General features: G+C 31.3%; 1 protein-coding gene across 1 annotated transcript; it reads right to left on the reverse strand.

Moving 5' to 3' along the window:
• Positions 1-11,076: 11,076 nt before the first annotated feature.
• Positions 11,077-16,913, reverse strand: LOC143055870 (uncharacterized). Its single transcript, XM_076228919.1, has 7 exons — positions 16,794-16,913; positions 15,766-15,783; positions 15,107-15,139; positions 14,090-14,125; positions 13,311-13,468; positions 12,864-12,977; positions 11,077-11,219 (listed from the first exon to the last, which is right to left on the reverse strand). Exons 3-7 carry the CDS (start codon positions 15,108-15,110, stop codon positions 11,130-11,132), a joined length of 402 nt encoding a protein of 133 aa, XP_076085034.1. The 5' UTR covers positions 15,111-15,139; positions 15,766-15,783; positions 16,794-16,913; the 3' UTR covers positions 11,077-11,129.
• Between the last annotated feature and the right edge of the window lie 1,148 nt (positions 16,914-18,061).

An 18,061-nucleotide genomic window follows, 5' to 3' on the forward strand; every position in this document is an offset into this window, starting at 1 on the left:
TGTTTAGCGGATTTAAAAGATGACAACTATTTTGGAAAACATATTCCAATGTTATATCTCTCCGTTTACATGGTTACTGACCAAAGGTTATGCACATTCATGTTATTTAAATAGTTATACCATTATTAATTTTCGACTTACATTGAGAGCAGGTTGTTCCTATATAACCAGTGTTGCATACACAAGAAAATTGTGTAAGACCATTCGAACATGTACCATGTACGCATGGATTATTTGCACAACCTAGGAACACAAATAATGGTACAGGAAAAGATATTATTATTATGCATACATGCTACACTCATTACCTAAGCTCGAGTTATAAATGCATATCTTTTTTTTATAACAATTTGAGTTATAGTTTAACGAGCCAAAGAGTATGTTAAATCTTAATTAAATATGTGACATATCCCATTTGCTGTTCATTGACTTTGGTTATGTTCAGTCGACTTTATAGTACCGATGTTCAAACTCTTTTGCTGTTCCTTGACTTTGGTTATATTCAGTGGATTTTATAGTACCGATGTTCAAACTCTTTTGCTGTTCCTTGACTTTGGTTATATTCAGTCGACTTTATAGTACCGATGTTCAAACTCTTTTGCTGTTCCTTGACTTTGGTTATATTCAGTCGACTTTATAGTACCAATGTTCAAACTCTTTTGCTGTTCCTTGACTTTGGTTATATTCAGTCGACTTTATAGTACCAATGTTCAAACTCTTTTGCTGTTCCTTGACTTTGGTTATATTCAGTCGACTTTATAGTACCAATGTTCAAACTCTTTTGCTGTTCATTGACTTTGGTTATATTCAGTCGACTTTATAGTACCGATGTTCAAACTCTTTTGCTGTTCCTTGACTTTGGTTATATTCGGTCGACTTTATAGTTCCGATGTTCAAACTCTTTTGCTGTTCCTTGACTTTGGTTATATTCAGTCGACTTTATAGTACCAATGTTCAAACTCTTTTGCTGTTCATTGACTTTGGTTATATTCAGTCGACTTTATAGTACCGATGTTCAAACTCTTTTGCTGTTCCTTGACTTTGGTTATATTCAGTCGACTTTATAGTACCGATGTTCAAACCCTTTTGCTGTTCCTTGACTTTGGTTATATTCAGTCGACTTTATAGTACCGATGTTCAAACTCTTTTGATGTTCCTTGACTTTGGTTATATTCAGTCGACTTTATAGTTCCGATGTTCAAACTCTTTTGCTGTTCATTGACTTTGGTTATATTCAGTCGACTTTATAGTTCCGATGTTCAAACTCTTTTGATGTTCCTTGACTTTGGTTATATTCAGTCGACTTTATAGTACCGATGTTCAAACTCTTTTGCTGTTCCTTGACTTTGGTTATATTCAGTCGACTTTATAGTACCAATGTTCAAACTCTTTTGCTGTTCCTTGACTTTGGTTATATTCAGTCGACTTTATAGTTCCGATGTTCAAACTCTTTTGCTGTTCCTTGACTTTGGTTATATTCAGTCGACTTTATAGTTCCGATGTTCAAACTCTTTTGCTGTTCCTTGACTTTGGTTATATTCAGTCGACTTTATTGTTCCGATGTTCAAACTCTTTTGCTGTTCCTTGACTTTGGTTATATTCAGTCGACTTTATAGTACCAATGTTCAAACTCTTAAATCGAAACAATTATGGTCATACATTGTTCTTGATTTAGTATTAAATAGTTTTACCAACACATGAAAATGAACACAACATAGAAACCAGGATTGTTATTAAGTCTTTGCCCCAGAGTCTCGTTTCGTTTTTTTGTCTCCTTTGCATTACTATAAAACAAACAACTAGTAAAGTAGGCATAAGTTAAAAACCCTCACATTTGTATGAATTATATATATATGTGTGTGAACTGGTACTTAAGTCTATTAATATGTGTAACTATAAACACAAAATGCAAAATTATGATTCATACTATATAATCATCATCTCTAAGTTTCAAATATGTGTCCAAATTCCGATGTTAGTTTCAATGTTAGCGTCACAACGTTAACGTTGTTCTAAAAATATTACAAACAAAGACACACTTTTACAATTAATTTAAAAGAAAATTAGTTTACTTACGGTCTTTAACTGAAAAAAAGTAAATTGCATCTTTCAAAAGTATATTACAAAACAAGAAGGCAATTTATAAGTCAATTTCAGAAAAAAGTATGAACTTTATGACAAGTTGAATTGTAATGGTTAACCGACACGATATCGTTAACACAAATAACCATTTTGATATGAAATATACTAGCTATTCTTTTAATGCAAATGTAACTGACAACATGTTTCAAGATATACACTTATTGCAACATGACGCTTGATTCACCACAAACAGATAATATGTAACCCTGATTCCGTATCTCTGCGATTGCGATGATTTAGATTAGGCAAAATATTTTGCACATTGTTTTACGGAGAATTAACAATATGAAATTAAGAACGGAAATTCGGAATGTGTCAAAGTGACAACAACCCGACCAAAGAGGAAAAACAACCGAGGTTCATAAATGAGTCGTCAACACGATACGAAAAATTGACCTAATGGCGTGCTTCAGCTAGCCCCTAAAAAATGTGTAATAGTAAAGTGCATACTTAACATATCAATGAACTAAAATTAAAAATCATTCAAAACTAACAAAGACATGAAGCTACTGCCTGGGACAGACGCATAATGCGGTGGGGTTAAACATGTTTGGTGAGATCTCCACCCTCTTCTAATACTTCTAGCCAATGTAGAAAAAACCAGCTATACGCACAGTTAAACACAGTCTAAAAGAACTCCGAGTCCGATGTCAAAATATTAACAGACGAAAAATGCATTGTTGTTCATTTATATTGTTACATGCACGAGCGAATCGAACAAGTTGAGAGATATAAACAGTATAAGCATAAGATGGTGACTATGAATTGTGTGTACACCCAAGACAACAATATGAGGGAGTTTCTTATACTAATATAAATAAACTAGGTAAATGTCACAAAAATGTTACTAGGCATTGTACACCCCCATATAATTTCACTCGCCATATAAAATACTTTTCCGAAATATATGTTTGACAGATTCTTGTCTTTTTAAGAGTAAAATTTTATTCTTTATATATGCACATATGACTATTTGAATACAAAGTACCACAAAAAAAAAATGCTCAACAATACATATAAAACAGTTGTATTTTCTACGCACGATGTAAGAGTTCTGAACATATTCTGAGATGTCTCCTACCAACACTGACAGAAGGTCATTTTAACAGAAACTTTTATTCGTTTATATCTGACAAAATCGTATGCTCACTACATTTTTTTATCCGGTCTAACTGTTACTTACATAGATGTATATCACAATTCATTCCAGTATATCCTGTATCACATGTACACGTATATCCATTAGCATTATTTGAACACAATCCTTGCATGCAAGGATTGCTTGTGCAGTCTGTTAAAAAGAAAAATTGAAAAATAAATAATACTCATACTTTTCATTATTGTTTTATTCTATAACATAAACTAAGTTAAAATAAATAGAATGTCATTTTCAGCTTTTTCATAATTTTAAACCAATGTTATATACACTAAGTATTTATATAACTTATACATATAATGTGAATTCTTTCACGATAATATTATTTATATTTAAAAAAATAAATAATTCATACATCTTTGATTTAAAAATATGTGTTAATGTTGAAACATTATATATGTTTTTAAAATATGTTTGTTTATATATTACAATTATACAAATATCTACTTACGATTCACAACTGTAAACATGGTAAAAGAAAATAAATATATTATTCCAATGTTTAAAATGGTGAACACAAATATTGGTATATCAAGATATAGGTTGTCATACAATTAATTAAAATAAATCCAGTGTTACATGTCGGGATGCAAGAAAGTTTATGTTGCATCCCACATCCATTGACACATAAAGCCAACGAAAAACGAAAAAAAAATGATGTTTTAAAAAGTATGAAAACCTTTCAAAAATTGTATGCGGCAGTAATTGGATTTGTATAACTTCCAAAGTTAAAAGACTTTTCTTTGTGTTGCTATGTTCCTAGATATCACATATTGTGTACCAGACAGTACTCCAATACAGAAACATTCAAAATATATAGTTTTCCTTATTCGTATATGATTAACGAAAATATTCTTACACATATGTTTTATGTGACCCGATCTTTTACACTTACCCAAATTTAAATTTTGATTTAATCATATAGTACGCAGGGATGATATTTGTGTATATCATAGATTATATGAATACAAATTTGTACAAATAAGATCATCTGATTCTACGATTTCCTGATGGCGGCTAGTTGCAGCTTCATTTGTTCTAAACAATTTGAAACCTCTTTCATGTTTTTTTATGCAAATAATTCAACTTATATTCATAGCTTGTTCGAATGATGTACGATAACACCACTGTCCCAGGTTTGGTGCACCTTCAACTACTTTAACCGCACTACATTCTGTATGTGCATGTCGAAATCAGAAGCCTGTTATTCCATGGTTATCGTCTGTTACTGTAAATTAAATTTGATTTCATTCATTATTTTGTACATAAATAAGACCGTTAGTTTTCTCATTTGATTTGTTTTACATTTGTGATTTCAGTGTCTTGGCTGATTATGCGATATGGGTTTCAACCAGAGCTGAACATTTTTAAAATAACACGTGTTCAGATCCTACTTACGACAACAATCTTGTGGTGCACAATGTCCGCCGGTAATATCTACCCATATTCGACCTTGCATTACAGAATCCTATAAACAGATGAAGATTCCAATTCAGTTGAGCTGTGATCTGAAACCTTATAAACACATATTATTCTATCGTAGTAAACCACTGGTAGCCTATGTTTATTTCCGTAAAGGACGTCTTAAATTTTTGAAATACTTTTCTTTACTTAATCTGATACGTTTGAAACGTGTTTTTAACCTATACAGATATATAAAAATAAAAAAGGCAAACAAATACAGAGAGAGAGAAGGGATTGTTTGTTACATTCTATTTAATGATTGTAATTGTTCACTCTCTTTCCTTTTATTAAATGTTAGGTTCTTATGACTTTATGTATATATAGATACTGTAATGGATGGTGATACTTTGATAAAATAAATCTTATCTTATCTTATCTAATCTTATATCTGTTTGCCGTTAATTGTAAAGACATGAATATGGCCTATGATTTTCTTTTCGAATAGTTTGAAAATGTGTACCGCCAGAGCCTTTAATAACTATATATATGTTATGGATTTTCACCATTGGTGAAGGTCTTACTGTTGCATTTAATTGTTTAAATCAGCGTCCGTTGGCCTCTGTGGGTTAGTTGACAAGTATTTGCAATTTGTACATCTGGTACAGTTCACTTGGTACCATTTATGTTTAATAACTACCATTCGATATGTATATATGAAATTAATTGAAAATCTATGGAGGAGGAAATTGGGAGTATAATAATAAATATTTGAACATCGAGGTTCTTTTTATTATGAAAATAAGGTGAGTTGTTACGCGGATTTACGTACAAAATGGAAAAATGTTACTCAATGGGGGTATACTTATTGGTAATTACTAGATATTTGTAAACAAAAAATTGTGTTGCTTGTTGTGAAAAATATATCACACAGAAAACTAAGAAGTTTACTTACTGGACAGAAAACCAGAATCAAATGTTTACCGCCATAGTTTTTGTAACTTCCAGTATATTGGCAGTTGCGTACATAACTAAATGATCTTCTACCAAATATATTGGTTCCATGGCCATTATTTGGAGGTTGATGGAAATAGCTTTCGTAATACCAGTTCTGTATCACTCCATCTATTGGATAGAAATCACATGTTGTCCTAGAGTGAACTTCTGACATAGTTAATTGAACGATACAAACTGCAGCCATAACTCCTTGTGCAAGCCAGTGATAAGAGAACCTTTCCTAAAAATAAATGATAAACGACGTAAGATATATAGTGCATGTAGATTTTAGGGTAAAACATTAACTAATAATCTAGTCATATAGATAAATGTCATGTTTTATATTTAATTGTGGACGAATATCAACTTTATCAATAAGGCATCAATTAATTAAAGAAATTTCAATTGAAGCAAATACCCCCTTCTATTATATATTTATCAATCAATCAACAACATGACGGCGATAAACGTCCTGTTACTATAAATTGCTTCCGAATGCGAAAAATGTTTCCAATTTCTTTTAAAGACTTTCTTCAAATATCACAATGCAGCATACAATTAACAGCAAAGGAGAATGTATAATAAGAGCCAATATTCTGCCTCCAAAATTTCGAACATAGTTAAGGATGTACTTAGGTGAGGTTAGGTAAAAATTAAGAAATCAAGAAATTAAAATTGATAATATAAGCTGGTAAAGCATCAATTAAGGATAAAAATACGCTAAAAATATTGATAGGCAATGGACCTCTTTTTCGAGATATACGAGATTTAAAATATGGCGGGAAAAGGCTGACTCGGACTTTTACCTTATATTTGCATTGGTATAATTTTGGTCTCAAAACAGAAGAAAGAAAATCAAGAATCCCATAAAATTTGGTAAATGACCTTTCATGAGCTATTCAGTCTTATATGAAAAAATAAATGGGTGTTATGGGGCAAAATATTTTACATTGTCTTGTATGGAAAAACACCAAGGAGTCCGAACATATAACACAAATTTCAAAACCTCACCTAAATACATCCTTAATTCATTTAAGCCTTTCCAGGTTTTGTTATTTTTATTCATTAATGAACATGCTGGTATCATGATATAATTTGTGATTTCACTATAACGATAGAATCATGTCTACACTGATTGTAAATCTGCAGTAAATATTATTTTATAGCAAGCAAGCTATTTTATTCCATGTCAATGACAGCATGAAGTTAGTAATCAACCTCAATAGAAGCCTTTTAAGCTTACCATACAATTTGTGTTTTGCTCATCGTTGAAAGCATATAGGCGCCTTATATGTTCTTATATTCTGCGTCATTTGGTCTTTGATGGTGAGTTTCCTTCGTTATCTTTATTCTAGAGCATAGTATAAGGTTATAGAGTCACATGTTCTGTTTACTAAAATAAAGTTAAAGTTTTTCTAGAGACCCTTTGAAGATATGTGGGCTTGTTAGAATTGCAAATTGAAATATTTGTTTTCTCAATCGATTGATGAATTTCGAACAGCGGTATACTACTGCTAACTCAATTCATAAATAACCATTTATATTATTTTGAAAAATTATTTAAGCGTGATCTTACCATTGTCGTGGCCTTGCAGATCACACTTTGGACTGAATTAGATAGATAAGAATGACATATATACATGGCACAGAATATATTTAATAACACTATTACGATGCATGACCACGTGTGTTGCATTGTAAGGGTGAATAATCCGACATTCATCTATACAATGTTCCAAATAGTGTTTTTATTCAAATATCAAAAGTGATGTAATGTTTTAGCCTTGTTCAAGTTAACTGTTTTTTGTTTGAGGGTTTTAGCCACTTTCTATAATTGTAGGTAATAATTAGATTTAAAAAATAATTTTGTTCTCCATTTAAACTGTATACCTTACAACAACATTATTTTCATTTACCTGAGTACATTATTTTATTTGACGGCATTGTGGTCAAGGTGATGGTTGTTTTTCTTAAATTGTTTATCATCTACCCCTTATGTATTGATTTTCTTTAAACATGTGACATCTTCTGACATCAGACTCGGACTTCTCTTGAACTGAATTTTAATGTGCGTATTGTTATGCGTTTACTTTTCTACATTGGTTAGAGGTATAGGGGGAGGGTTGAGATCTCACAAACATGTTTAACCCCGCCGCATTTTTGCGCCTGTCCCAAGTCAGGAGCCTCTGGCCTTTGTTAGTCTTGTATTATTTTAATTTTAGTTTCTTGTGTACAATTTGGAAATTAGTATGGCGTTCATCATCACTGGACTAGTATATATTTGTTTAGGGGCCAGCTGAAGGACGCCTCCGGGTGCGGGAATTTCTCGCTACATTGAAGACCTGTTGGTGACCATCTGCTGTTGTTTTTTATTTGGTCGGGTTGTTGTCTCTTTGACACATTACCCATTTCCATTCTCAATTTTATGGCATAGATCAAATCGTTCAGTGTATGTTCACTTGTATTTATATGTCTTTTGATTGAGTTAAGCCATTTCAATTGATATGTGTATTTCTATGTTACACTTCCGATTTAGATTTGTTGGAAGCTTCGTACCTTTTAAGGATGTACACCTCTGAGGAGCCAAAAATTTCTAGAATTAAACTTTTTTCTAAACCTGATTTTTGGGTTTATAAGACTGTAACAAAATATTTGGTGAAGAAAAAATCATATAGTGGTGCACTTCATTTTTTGCTACGGCCCTTTGAAAATGCCCAATTTTGCTGATTTTCCCATTTTTCATCAAATTTTACCTATTTTTGGGCTATTATCGTGACAAAATCATAGTTCCACAATTAAACTTTTTTTCATGCTTACTATAAAGATGAAGGGGACCAATCTGAATAAATTTTACTTATTAAAACTATGGGTAGGTGTTACTATAATAAAGTTTTATCATATTTTGACACTTTTTTGTGTAAAATTTACCATGCTGTCAATTTTGTATTTTTGTGATTTTTCTCAGTTTTAAGAACAAAATGCATATTATTTCAACTTTTTTTGTTATAAATGATTGAAAAAATACATATCTAAGAAATTTGAAAAGACCAAAATGATATGGGATGTACATGATTCTTGTAAAATCATTTTTTGTATCCCTAACCCATTTTCTCAAAATATTGGCTAAAAATACTGACTTGATTGGTCGTAAAATTTGAAAACTGGATTACTCAAAAACCATTCATTGTAAATACACAATTTTTTCACAGAGTTATGTTTGATTATAATATTTTTAAAATTCATTGATATTTTCCACTTGTATCACATGTTTTGAAAATAATTCAAGAACGATATTTCAACGAGACTGAACGAGACTGAAAAGTCAGAAGAATACATCCTTAAAACTTTTAAACCCGCTGCATTTGTTTGCACCTGTTCTATGTCAGAAATCTGATGTTCAGTAGTTATTGTTTGTTGATGTGGTTCATAAGTGTCTTTCGTTTCATGTATTTTATATATATTAGACCGTTGGTTGTCACGTTTGAATGATGTTACACTAGTCACCGTAGTGCTATTTATAGCTTTCTGTTCGGTGTGAGTCAAGACTCAATCTTGATAAACGTATTATTTTACGATATTTAATTTGGCCTTGGATGATTTGGAGGTCTATTACGTTCAAAATACTCTTATCGTTTTGTCGTATTTATAAATACCTGATATTAAAGTATTTAAGTTGGAGCATCCCGGACGAATGCTGAAATTTGTTAGGGACGCACAAAATTTGAAGTGTTTTTATTCACTACCACTACCGATGGACTAGATGTTTAGTTTATTTAGAAAGTGAGGATATTGCAAGAATGTTTCAATAGCTCGTCTATTGATATGTCATTTTGTGTTTCATTTTTTCAAATCAGGTATATGATTTATACTGATTAAAATCATATGACAATATTGACTGCTGTACCCATTTTTTTTTTTTACTTTTTTATCATGTGTGTTCGTTTTACTCATACATTTTTGTCAAGATAATGGAATTCAATGCAACTGCCATACATGTGAGATCCGGTTTAATTCACTCTTTTTTCATAAGAAAATGCCTTTATCAAGTCAGGATTATCGCAGTTTTTCATTCGTTAATTGTATTTAAGCTTTAGATTTTGCCATTTAATACCCTTAATGTCCTTTGGATATATAGATGTATACCCCTCCCCCTTATCATGTTTTATTTCTGTATAACGCGTAATGCTATTATACTGTTAAAAGTATCCTAGCAAACGAAGATACACCAATACAAAAACAAAGTGAAATCTAGAGACTAACATATACATCAAATTCATGACAAAAACTGGTTACTTTAAGCGTTGGTATAACTTTATATTGCATAATGTAAAACCAAACACCTATCAAGTTGAATGAACACGAGTGCATGTGCTATATTGTTTTGAGCTATTATTTATCACTTTATGTGACTAATAGACCAAATGTTAAAGTCGCCCTTATACTTAAAGTGAAAAGGAAATTGGGGTCAAGTGATCTACTTGAGAAAGACGTATTGTCCTTACTTTAAATCAGAAAGATAACTATTGTGAACCTAGCTTTTACAGTCAGCACATCTAATTGACATGTATCTTGATAAGATGATTCCTGCTCGATAGTCATGTACACCCAAGTTTTCATCAAAAGCATTTTCACAACTAGTATAGTCTGAAATCGCAAACATAGGATTATTTAATCTGCGCTAATAGCATTTGAGATTTTGAATCTTTCTTTGTATTTATTCTAATAGACCCATGCTCTCTATCATCAGGTGGACAAACATTTCATTATTATAGATTATCGTTGATCATATCAACGATATTGATTCTCTCGATTGAGCAGGTACAGCGAAAGTGAGACAAGCAATCGAGTTGAGGTGATCAACTATAATCTGTTTATCGCTGTTTTGTTTTATGATGACGTATTTAATTTCATTAACAACGGACACGTGCACCCTTAGTTTTTAGCGACAATTTTCCATATCACTCACATATATTTGAGAAGGAAATTATCGTTATAATGACTTTCAAAGGAAAATACCGTAAAAAACGATATCATAGATTATTCTTGTTTTACAACAAACAAAAAACGCAAAAGACAATACCTACATAAAATATTCATCTCAAAGTCACAGTAGCCTTTATCGTTAGCTACCGCATACATCGTTCATAAATTGCAAGGTATCCTCCACCGTCAGTTGACCAAAATACCTTTAAGAGTATGCTCCTTTTTTGCATGGATTAGCACAGCCAAGGGTTCATAAATTTACTCCTTGGTTTTGATTGTTATTGTCTCTTACAACTTAATCTTAAACAATAAAAAAGAACAACAATATCAACCATGAATACATACACAACACTATCTTTTTTATAAACTTGCGCATTTAAATATAGATTTAAGACAACTGAATTAAAAACATTTATTCATATCTTTTTAAAGTTGTTGACAATGCAATGTACTACGTCCAATCAATTGTATATACTGAATTGAATGCTGGAGATGTAATATTATGGAGGTTCAACTGACTACCACATGACTGCGATATCATCTGCAAGATAAAATCATATGAAAAATAAACATTATTATATAAACAAATATGCATGAAACAAATCACCGTTTGTTAGTGTAACCAATGTTTTAGATCGTTGATGTTGATTCATAATCTTATGAATTGGAAAATCACATAATCGTATATATCATTCCAACCTGGTTGAAGAGCACAAAATCCGGAATCGACAGTGCATTATCACAGGTACAATTTAGAGGAAGAAGTAAACGTTTAATGTAGTTTTTGTCTGGTAAGCACAAGTTTCTAAAAAAAAAACCAAAAAAAAACCGACAAGAACAAACCAAAACAAATTGTCGGTTAAAAAAAAAACATTCCTGTGTTTCTCATTAAATATTTCAGTAAATTGACCTTATAATACAACAAATTTAAAAACAACATGCATTATAGGTATACGTGTTTTTTTAAAGGCAGTTTTACATTTCTAGATAAACAATATTCATCTGCTCGTCTGAGATTTTAAAGAAAAGCGACCCATTGTATAAGTTTATCGGGATAATTTGAGTTCATTTTAATAATAAATTCTGTTGACCACATCGATAAATTATAGTTGAGAAATTGCTATAATAATGGCTTTATTGTATGACAACACACATGACGTCACATGTTCCATTGTGACATTGTCGTTGTATTCAGCATCGTTTTACCAGTAGTGGCAAGGACTCTCAATATTTTTATTTCACTCATGTCAAAACTTCTTTTTTGTCAGCCTTTCTGGCATATACTTTTATGATTTAACTTTTTATTGTTTAGAAGGGTGTTATTTCTGCTGAGTTGGTAGCCAAGTCATCTTTTCAATTGCATTTATCATAATGACTTTTTAAAATCACTCATAACAAAACATATTTGTGTTATATTTGAATCGCAATGTATTGATTCTGTTGTATTCAATCCTGTCCGCAAACTTAGGTCCGTTTTCATTGATAAAATCAGATTTCAGCGGACACGTTGGTGATATGCCATGAACAAAACAAATGTAGAAAAATGAACAGGAACCGACTTCGTCTCTGATCATATGACCAACTCAATTAGTTCATTTCAGATTTATTTCTTCTCTTGCAGATTGTTTACTTATCTTTCAGGTTTAGACCGTTATTTTTTGTTTGTTGAGTGATAATTTTCTATTGCAAATATCTTATCCCCTGTTTTCTGCTATTTCTATTGAAAATACAAATATTATTTTGTGTTTTTATGCAGGGATTTAATCGTTTTCACATGAATAGAATAATAAATCTGTGTACACAAAAGACTGATTGATAGCAATTAGAGTCATATTTTCTTATGACTTGATTTCAAATTATTAATACAGGCTGCTACATTTTATTTTATACTTGGAAGCAAACTAAATCACGATTAGGACGTCTTTCCAAAAAGTTTGATGTACCAACGCTAAATATCTGCAACAACTTGGATCATGTACAAAATCAAGAATAATGCGCAAACAGTTTATTTCAAAACTGACATTGTGAAAGTGCCCGTATTGATTGTATAGATAAAAACATCACTCAAATATTGTATAAAGTACATTAAATCATACCTAGTGTTACAATACGTGTATTTTGCAAACAACAAAATATATAAAATTATTTATCATACTAGTGCAAATAGTATTTACTGTAAACATACCTCAATAACACCACTTTGACAAGATGTCATTACTCCAATATTATTAGTAAATCTTGCACTGTCCCATTCACCTACAGGTGTATATGGATTAAGCTGATTACAATGGTTGATGACCTGTGTGAACAAGTGTGTGAAAGGTCAGATAATAAATTAAAAAATTTTAACAAATAAAACAAAAACACAAAAGAAATTTTGGTACAAATATTTAAAATTGTGTCATAAATGAGTATCTTGATAACCATACAATCCGCTACACATTTAACTGTCGTCTGTCTAGCTACTTATTTTAACGAAAAATTTGTTCATGTTCTTATTAATCAGTCCTCCATGAAACAAACTGTATGAAACATGCGTAAATGAAGATTTCCGTTTTTAAAAAGATGACATGAAATTAAAGATAACTAATCTAGTATCATGTAGTATTGAAGTAAAAGTATTGTTGTGAACCTGCAGCCCTCTTCGCCATCCAGAAAACGAAGGCGCTTGACAATGTTTGATTAGAACTGCATCTGCTGAATTGCCACCACAGCCTTTAGCGCCTTGCTGATGTAAAGCTTTCCCTACAGCCAAATCCATGAGTAAGCCAAGTTTATTGCAATGATGCTCTGTTAAAAGAAGATCACATTTTATTGCCAAAAAACAGATTATTACACATTTTATCAATTACATCTTGTAACGAAATATTATACTATGGATGAACACATATGAATTTAGACACATTTAAGTTGATGATTGAGAATATACATACAATATAGCTTATCAAAGACATCTCTTACATGACTAAAATAAGGACAGTATGTATTTCGACTGTGTTTTATTTTTTACTCTTTATGATTTTGAAGTTAACAACATGATGTTGAATATTAATATAAATTTCATTTTTTTTTTATTTTGTTATTATTATCATACAACGATTATGCACTTGCTGTTTATAGATTTGGTCACTGGCAGAGCTTTTCAGTGGAGATCTCTTTTTATTAGTACCCAAAGATAAACTTTGGTGAAAGTAAATTCGTGTATTTTCATCTTTTGTTTAGCAACATTTATCAGATAAAGGGTTTCTACCTAAAATAATATCTAGTTGTCAACTTGGTAACTGTACGTGAACGTACATGTTATTATTCAATCCAATTCTTAGTTAAAAATAATACTGGGAATATTTTTAGCAGGTGATAAGTTTTCTGGCATAGCTTTAGCAAAGCTTTAGCAGCAATGTATGTGCTTACCGTTTACAGTTTGCTGCAAACCTGACGGTAACATAGCTAAAAAAGATCAGGCATTAAATACCTATATGTTTCTTCATTTGTATACCATTCTATTAAGACATTAATACGGTAAAGATAGGTACAATTTTATTCGTAGTTCACAGGTTAAAAATCAGAAAATTTCTAAAATAAAACCACACTTGAAAGAAGATCGACAAAATTATGCCAAAAAGATTTGAAATAAACAAAAAGCAAAATCAAAGTTTAAAAAAAAACAATAGACAGTCCTCAATACTCGAAAAGACGAACATTAAATAAGACAAAATTATCACAACTGCTACATAAATCATACAGATTTTACTGCACACCGATGACCGCCCACATACTGTATTCCTCTATTTGTTTCGGTATTTACAAGACCTCATGATACAAATTCAAAAAACATTGTATAACAGACCTTGAACATATAAGATGTAAAAACTCATTGAAATGTGGTTTTCTGATTGGAAAATAATATCCTCAAAATATCTAAAAATAGAATTAAAGAACTTTGCAAAATGTTTTTTCCTTTTGCCTTTGAGTCTTAAAGACGGTTATCAACTAGCCGATTAGTAAAGACAATCTTGAACATACGATATATATATATATATAAAAACATTTGTGTATATAAAAGACACATGATGTATGCCTCGATGAAGCAGCAACTCAATGATACGGGGAAAAATTACCCAGACAGAAAAACTAACCATTGATCAATATATAACTAATTTGGTGGATGAATGTGTACATGGTTGTTTATCTTTTATCTTTCACTTTCTATACGTTTCTACAGGGTACATTTGCAAAACGGTTTTTATTTAACAAATATAAATGACGAACTTAAAAGAAAGATATTGAAACCTTTGAATGACAGTACTGATTTCTAATCTTGCAATTGGTTTTTGTCTTTGTTAGTCCTTTTTTTAATAATACCTATTTAGTTATATATGACATATTTTCATCAATTTTATCAATTTCACAAATCACAAATGTACTCACGCATAGATCCTAAGCCCGATATATGTGTTGTTGCTGCACAATATATAAAAAATAAATGCAAAAAGACAAAAGTAAAAATGTATACCAGTTAACGACAACAAAACAAGTTTTGCCTCTCTTTTACGACATAGGAGTCTAAATTTAAAAAACAAACGACTGTTACATGCATGTCTTTTAAAGACAATATGCTAACATAACATGCTAGATCAATGTATTAAATGTCCGGGAAAACAGAATATACACGTATGTATTATTGCAATTTACTTTGAAATAGCGTGTAGTAGTTATGAGTACTAGTATATATATTTTATTGGTTTTTGTTTTACTGAACTTATGAGTGAATATAGAGGATTTGGTATGAGTGTCAATCAGACTAATCTCCAACCAAGTTACAATATATAAAAAAAGTAAAGAATTATAGGTCGAAGCACTTCAGCGAATGGGAACAATTTGTTTATACGTTGTTCTATTCAAACACTGTCACGGATAGGAGAAGGCATATTATCCAATATTTTCAATGGAAACATGCCAAAATAAAGTTTAGAATTGTATTCCTCACAAATAGATAGAGGTCATACTGTAATATATATTAAGTATTGGTAAAACTGTCTTGAAAAGACTCATCTTTGTAATAATAAATTCGACTATATTCAACCTACCAGCAGGTGTTGTCGACACTGAAAATAACACCAAAATATTCAGTTGTTAGCTATGAGTTGCGTATGCTGTATATATTTATATATATTACCACAGACAACTCACCACAAAAGACCAAATGACACCGAAATTAACAACTAAAGGTCACCGTACGGACATCAAACATGAGCAAATTCCATACCGCTTAGTCAGCTATAAAAGGCCTCGAAATGACGACCGTTATAAAATTCAAGCCAGAAAATAAACATATGTAAATAATAATAATGTACAAAAACAAGAACAACGTTCGTTCTTATTAATACAGTAAATTGCAATTTTAGCTGTACTCCCCTTTCATTATTTGAATTTCCAAGCTATAATGTGTATTATTCCTGTTCCTTGTTTTATGCTGTTGGTTTTCAAGTCCAGCAAATATAAAAAAAAAAGCTTCAATTTGTTTATTTTCTTTTGTTACCTCTTCTGACATCGGACTCGGACTTCTCTTGAACTGAATTTTACTGTGCGTATTGTTATGCGTTTACTTTTCTATATTGGCTAGAGGTATAGGGGGAGGGTTGAGATCTCAAAAACATGTTTAACCCCGTTGCATTTTTGCGCCTGTCCCAAGTCAGAAGCCTCTGGCCTTTGTTAGTCTTGTATCATTTTAATTTAAGTTTCTTGTGTATAATTTGGGGTTTAGTGTTACGTCCTTTATCACTGAACTAGTATATATATTTGTTTAGGGGCCAGCTGAAGGACGCCTCTGGGTGAGGGAATTTCTCGCAGCATTGAAGACCTATTTGTGACCTTCTGCTGTTGTCTATTCTATGGTCGGGTTGTTGTCTCTTAAACACATTCCCCATTTCCATTCTCAATTTTATTCAGATACTACTGGACATTACATTTGTTTTAAAAATATGGTGATCCTGGATATCGAAAAGATTTTGTAAACAATTAAAAGCATTTTTCCGTATGAACATGAGAAATCGCAATCTTTTTGCCGTCTAATTTTTTACAAATAGCAAAGAAAATGATTTTTTGTTACATGTACCTGTTTGACAATTACGTCCGGTATATCCAATCTGACATTGACAATAATAATCAGTCTTTCCGTTGTAACATGCGCCACGTCCATTACAAGGATCTGGACTACAATCTTCATAAAAGAAGGTATAAAAATAAATGGTCACACGTTTAAAAATTTCTTCAACTATTATTTAATGTCCAAAGTGTCTTGTTACATAAAGCGCTACAACAAAATTATATTACTAGCGTTCTGAAAAAAATATATCAGTGTATTATTCTATCGAAATCACAAGTTCTTTAACTGATATTTGTTCAATAAATTGTAATATTCTTAACCCACACTTCAGATTTATGTGTTTCAACACCAATTCAATCAATCAGCATAGAGAACATTTCTACATGTTGCTTTTCTCAGATAATAGGTATTCGTTTTTATTTTGATATTTTTTTTGCAAATTCACAAGAAGGATACTTTACTGAATAAACAGTATATTTGAATAATTTGAAGAACCTATTGTCTTGTTCATTAATTTGCATTAAAAATTAAGGGTAGATGTAGCATAAACATAATTAAATCTGTCAGAAAATCAGATGGCCGTTTTTCGATAGATTCAGGAACATTGAGATGCTAGTAATAACGGTGCTTTTGAAGCTAATGAACCTTAAATTTCAACGTTAGTAATTTGTTTTAGAAGAACATATATTCCTGATTCGAGCATCATTGGAGAGATACAAGTGCGCATCTGGTGCAGTAAAATTGGTGGTAAGTTAATGTTATGACAGCTTATACGATTCATTGAATAAGAGGTTTGCTAAATATTGGCTCACTATGAAATTAGTATTTACGATCTTAAATTAAACTACCAGTACAGTTCATCTTAATGTACTTTACATTTGGATTCCTGCGAGGTAAACAAATGTTTTTCACTGTTCGAATAATAAACTAATTCACAAAATAAAAATCGAATCCCTTGTTTCTGAACTATTGGTTAGTACAAAAGACGATTGGACATAATTGCGAATGAGACCAGTCTCTACCAGATATCACAATACGTAAACGTTCACAGTTATAGGTAAATATACGGCCTATTGTTAGTCGATCTTTGTTCATTTCAAGTGCCTAACCTATTTTTCGGAACATTGAACGAAACATTTGTGGTTTTTTTCCTTTTGACAACGGAATTTTAATATATCAACTATTCGTTGTGTTTGTTTTACATAGTTTATCTGTCACTATGAAAGACGAAAGGAGGCAGATATGCGATTAGCGTCATTGTTTGTACAAGTCAATTT

This window comes from Mytilus galloprovincialis, chromosome 13, assembly GCF_965363235.1.
Source record: "Mytilus galloprovincialis chromosome 13, xbMytGall1.hap1.1, whole genome shotgun sequence".
In the NCBI taxonomy this organism is placed as follows: Eukaryota; Metazoa; Mollusca; class Bivalvia; order Mytilida; family Mytilidae; genus Mytilus; species Mytilus galloprovincialis.

What these genes read in the sequence shown, in the direction of transcription:
- LOC143055870 (XM_076228919.1), bottom strand. An exon ending in GATGGCGAAGAGGGCTGCAG is followed by an intron (nt 12,978 to 13,310) that starts GTTCACAACAAT and finishes TTGTTCACACAG; the next exon opens with GTCATCAACCATTGTAATCA. An exon ending in GTCAAAGTGGTGTTATTGAG is followed by an intron (nt 11,220 to 12,863) that starts GTATGTTTACAG and finishes TTTATCTTGCAG; the next exon opens with ATGATATCGCAGTCATGTGG.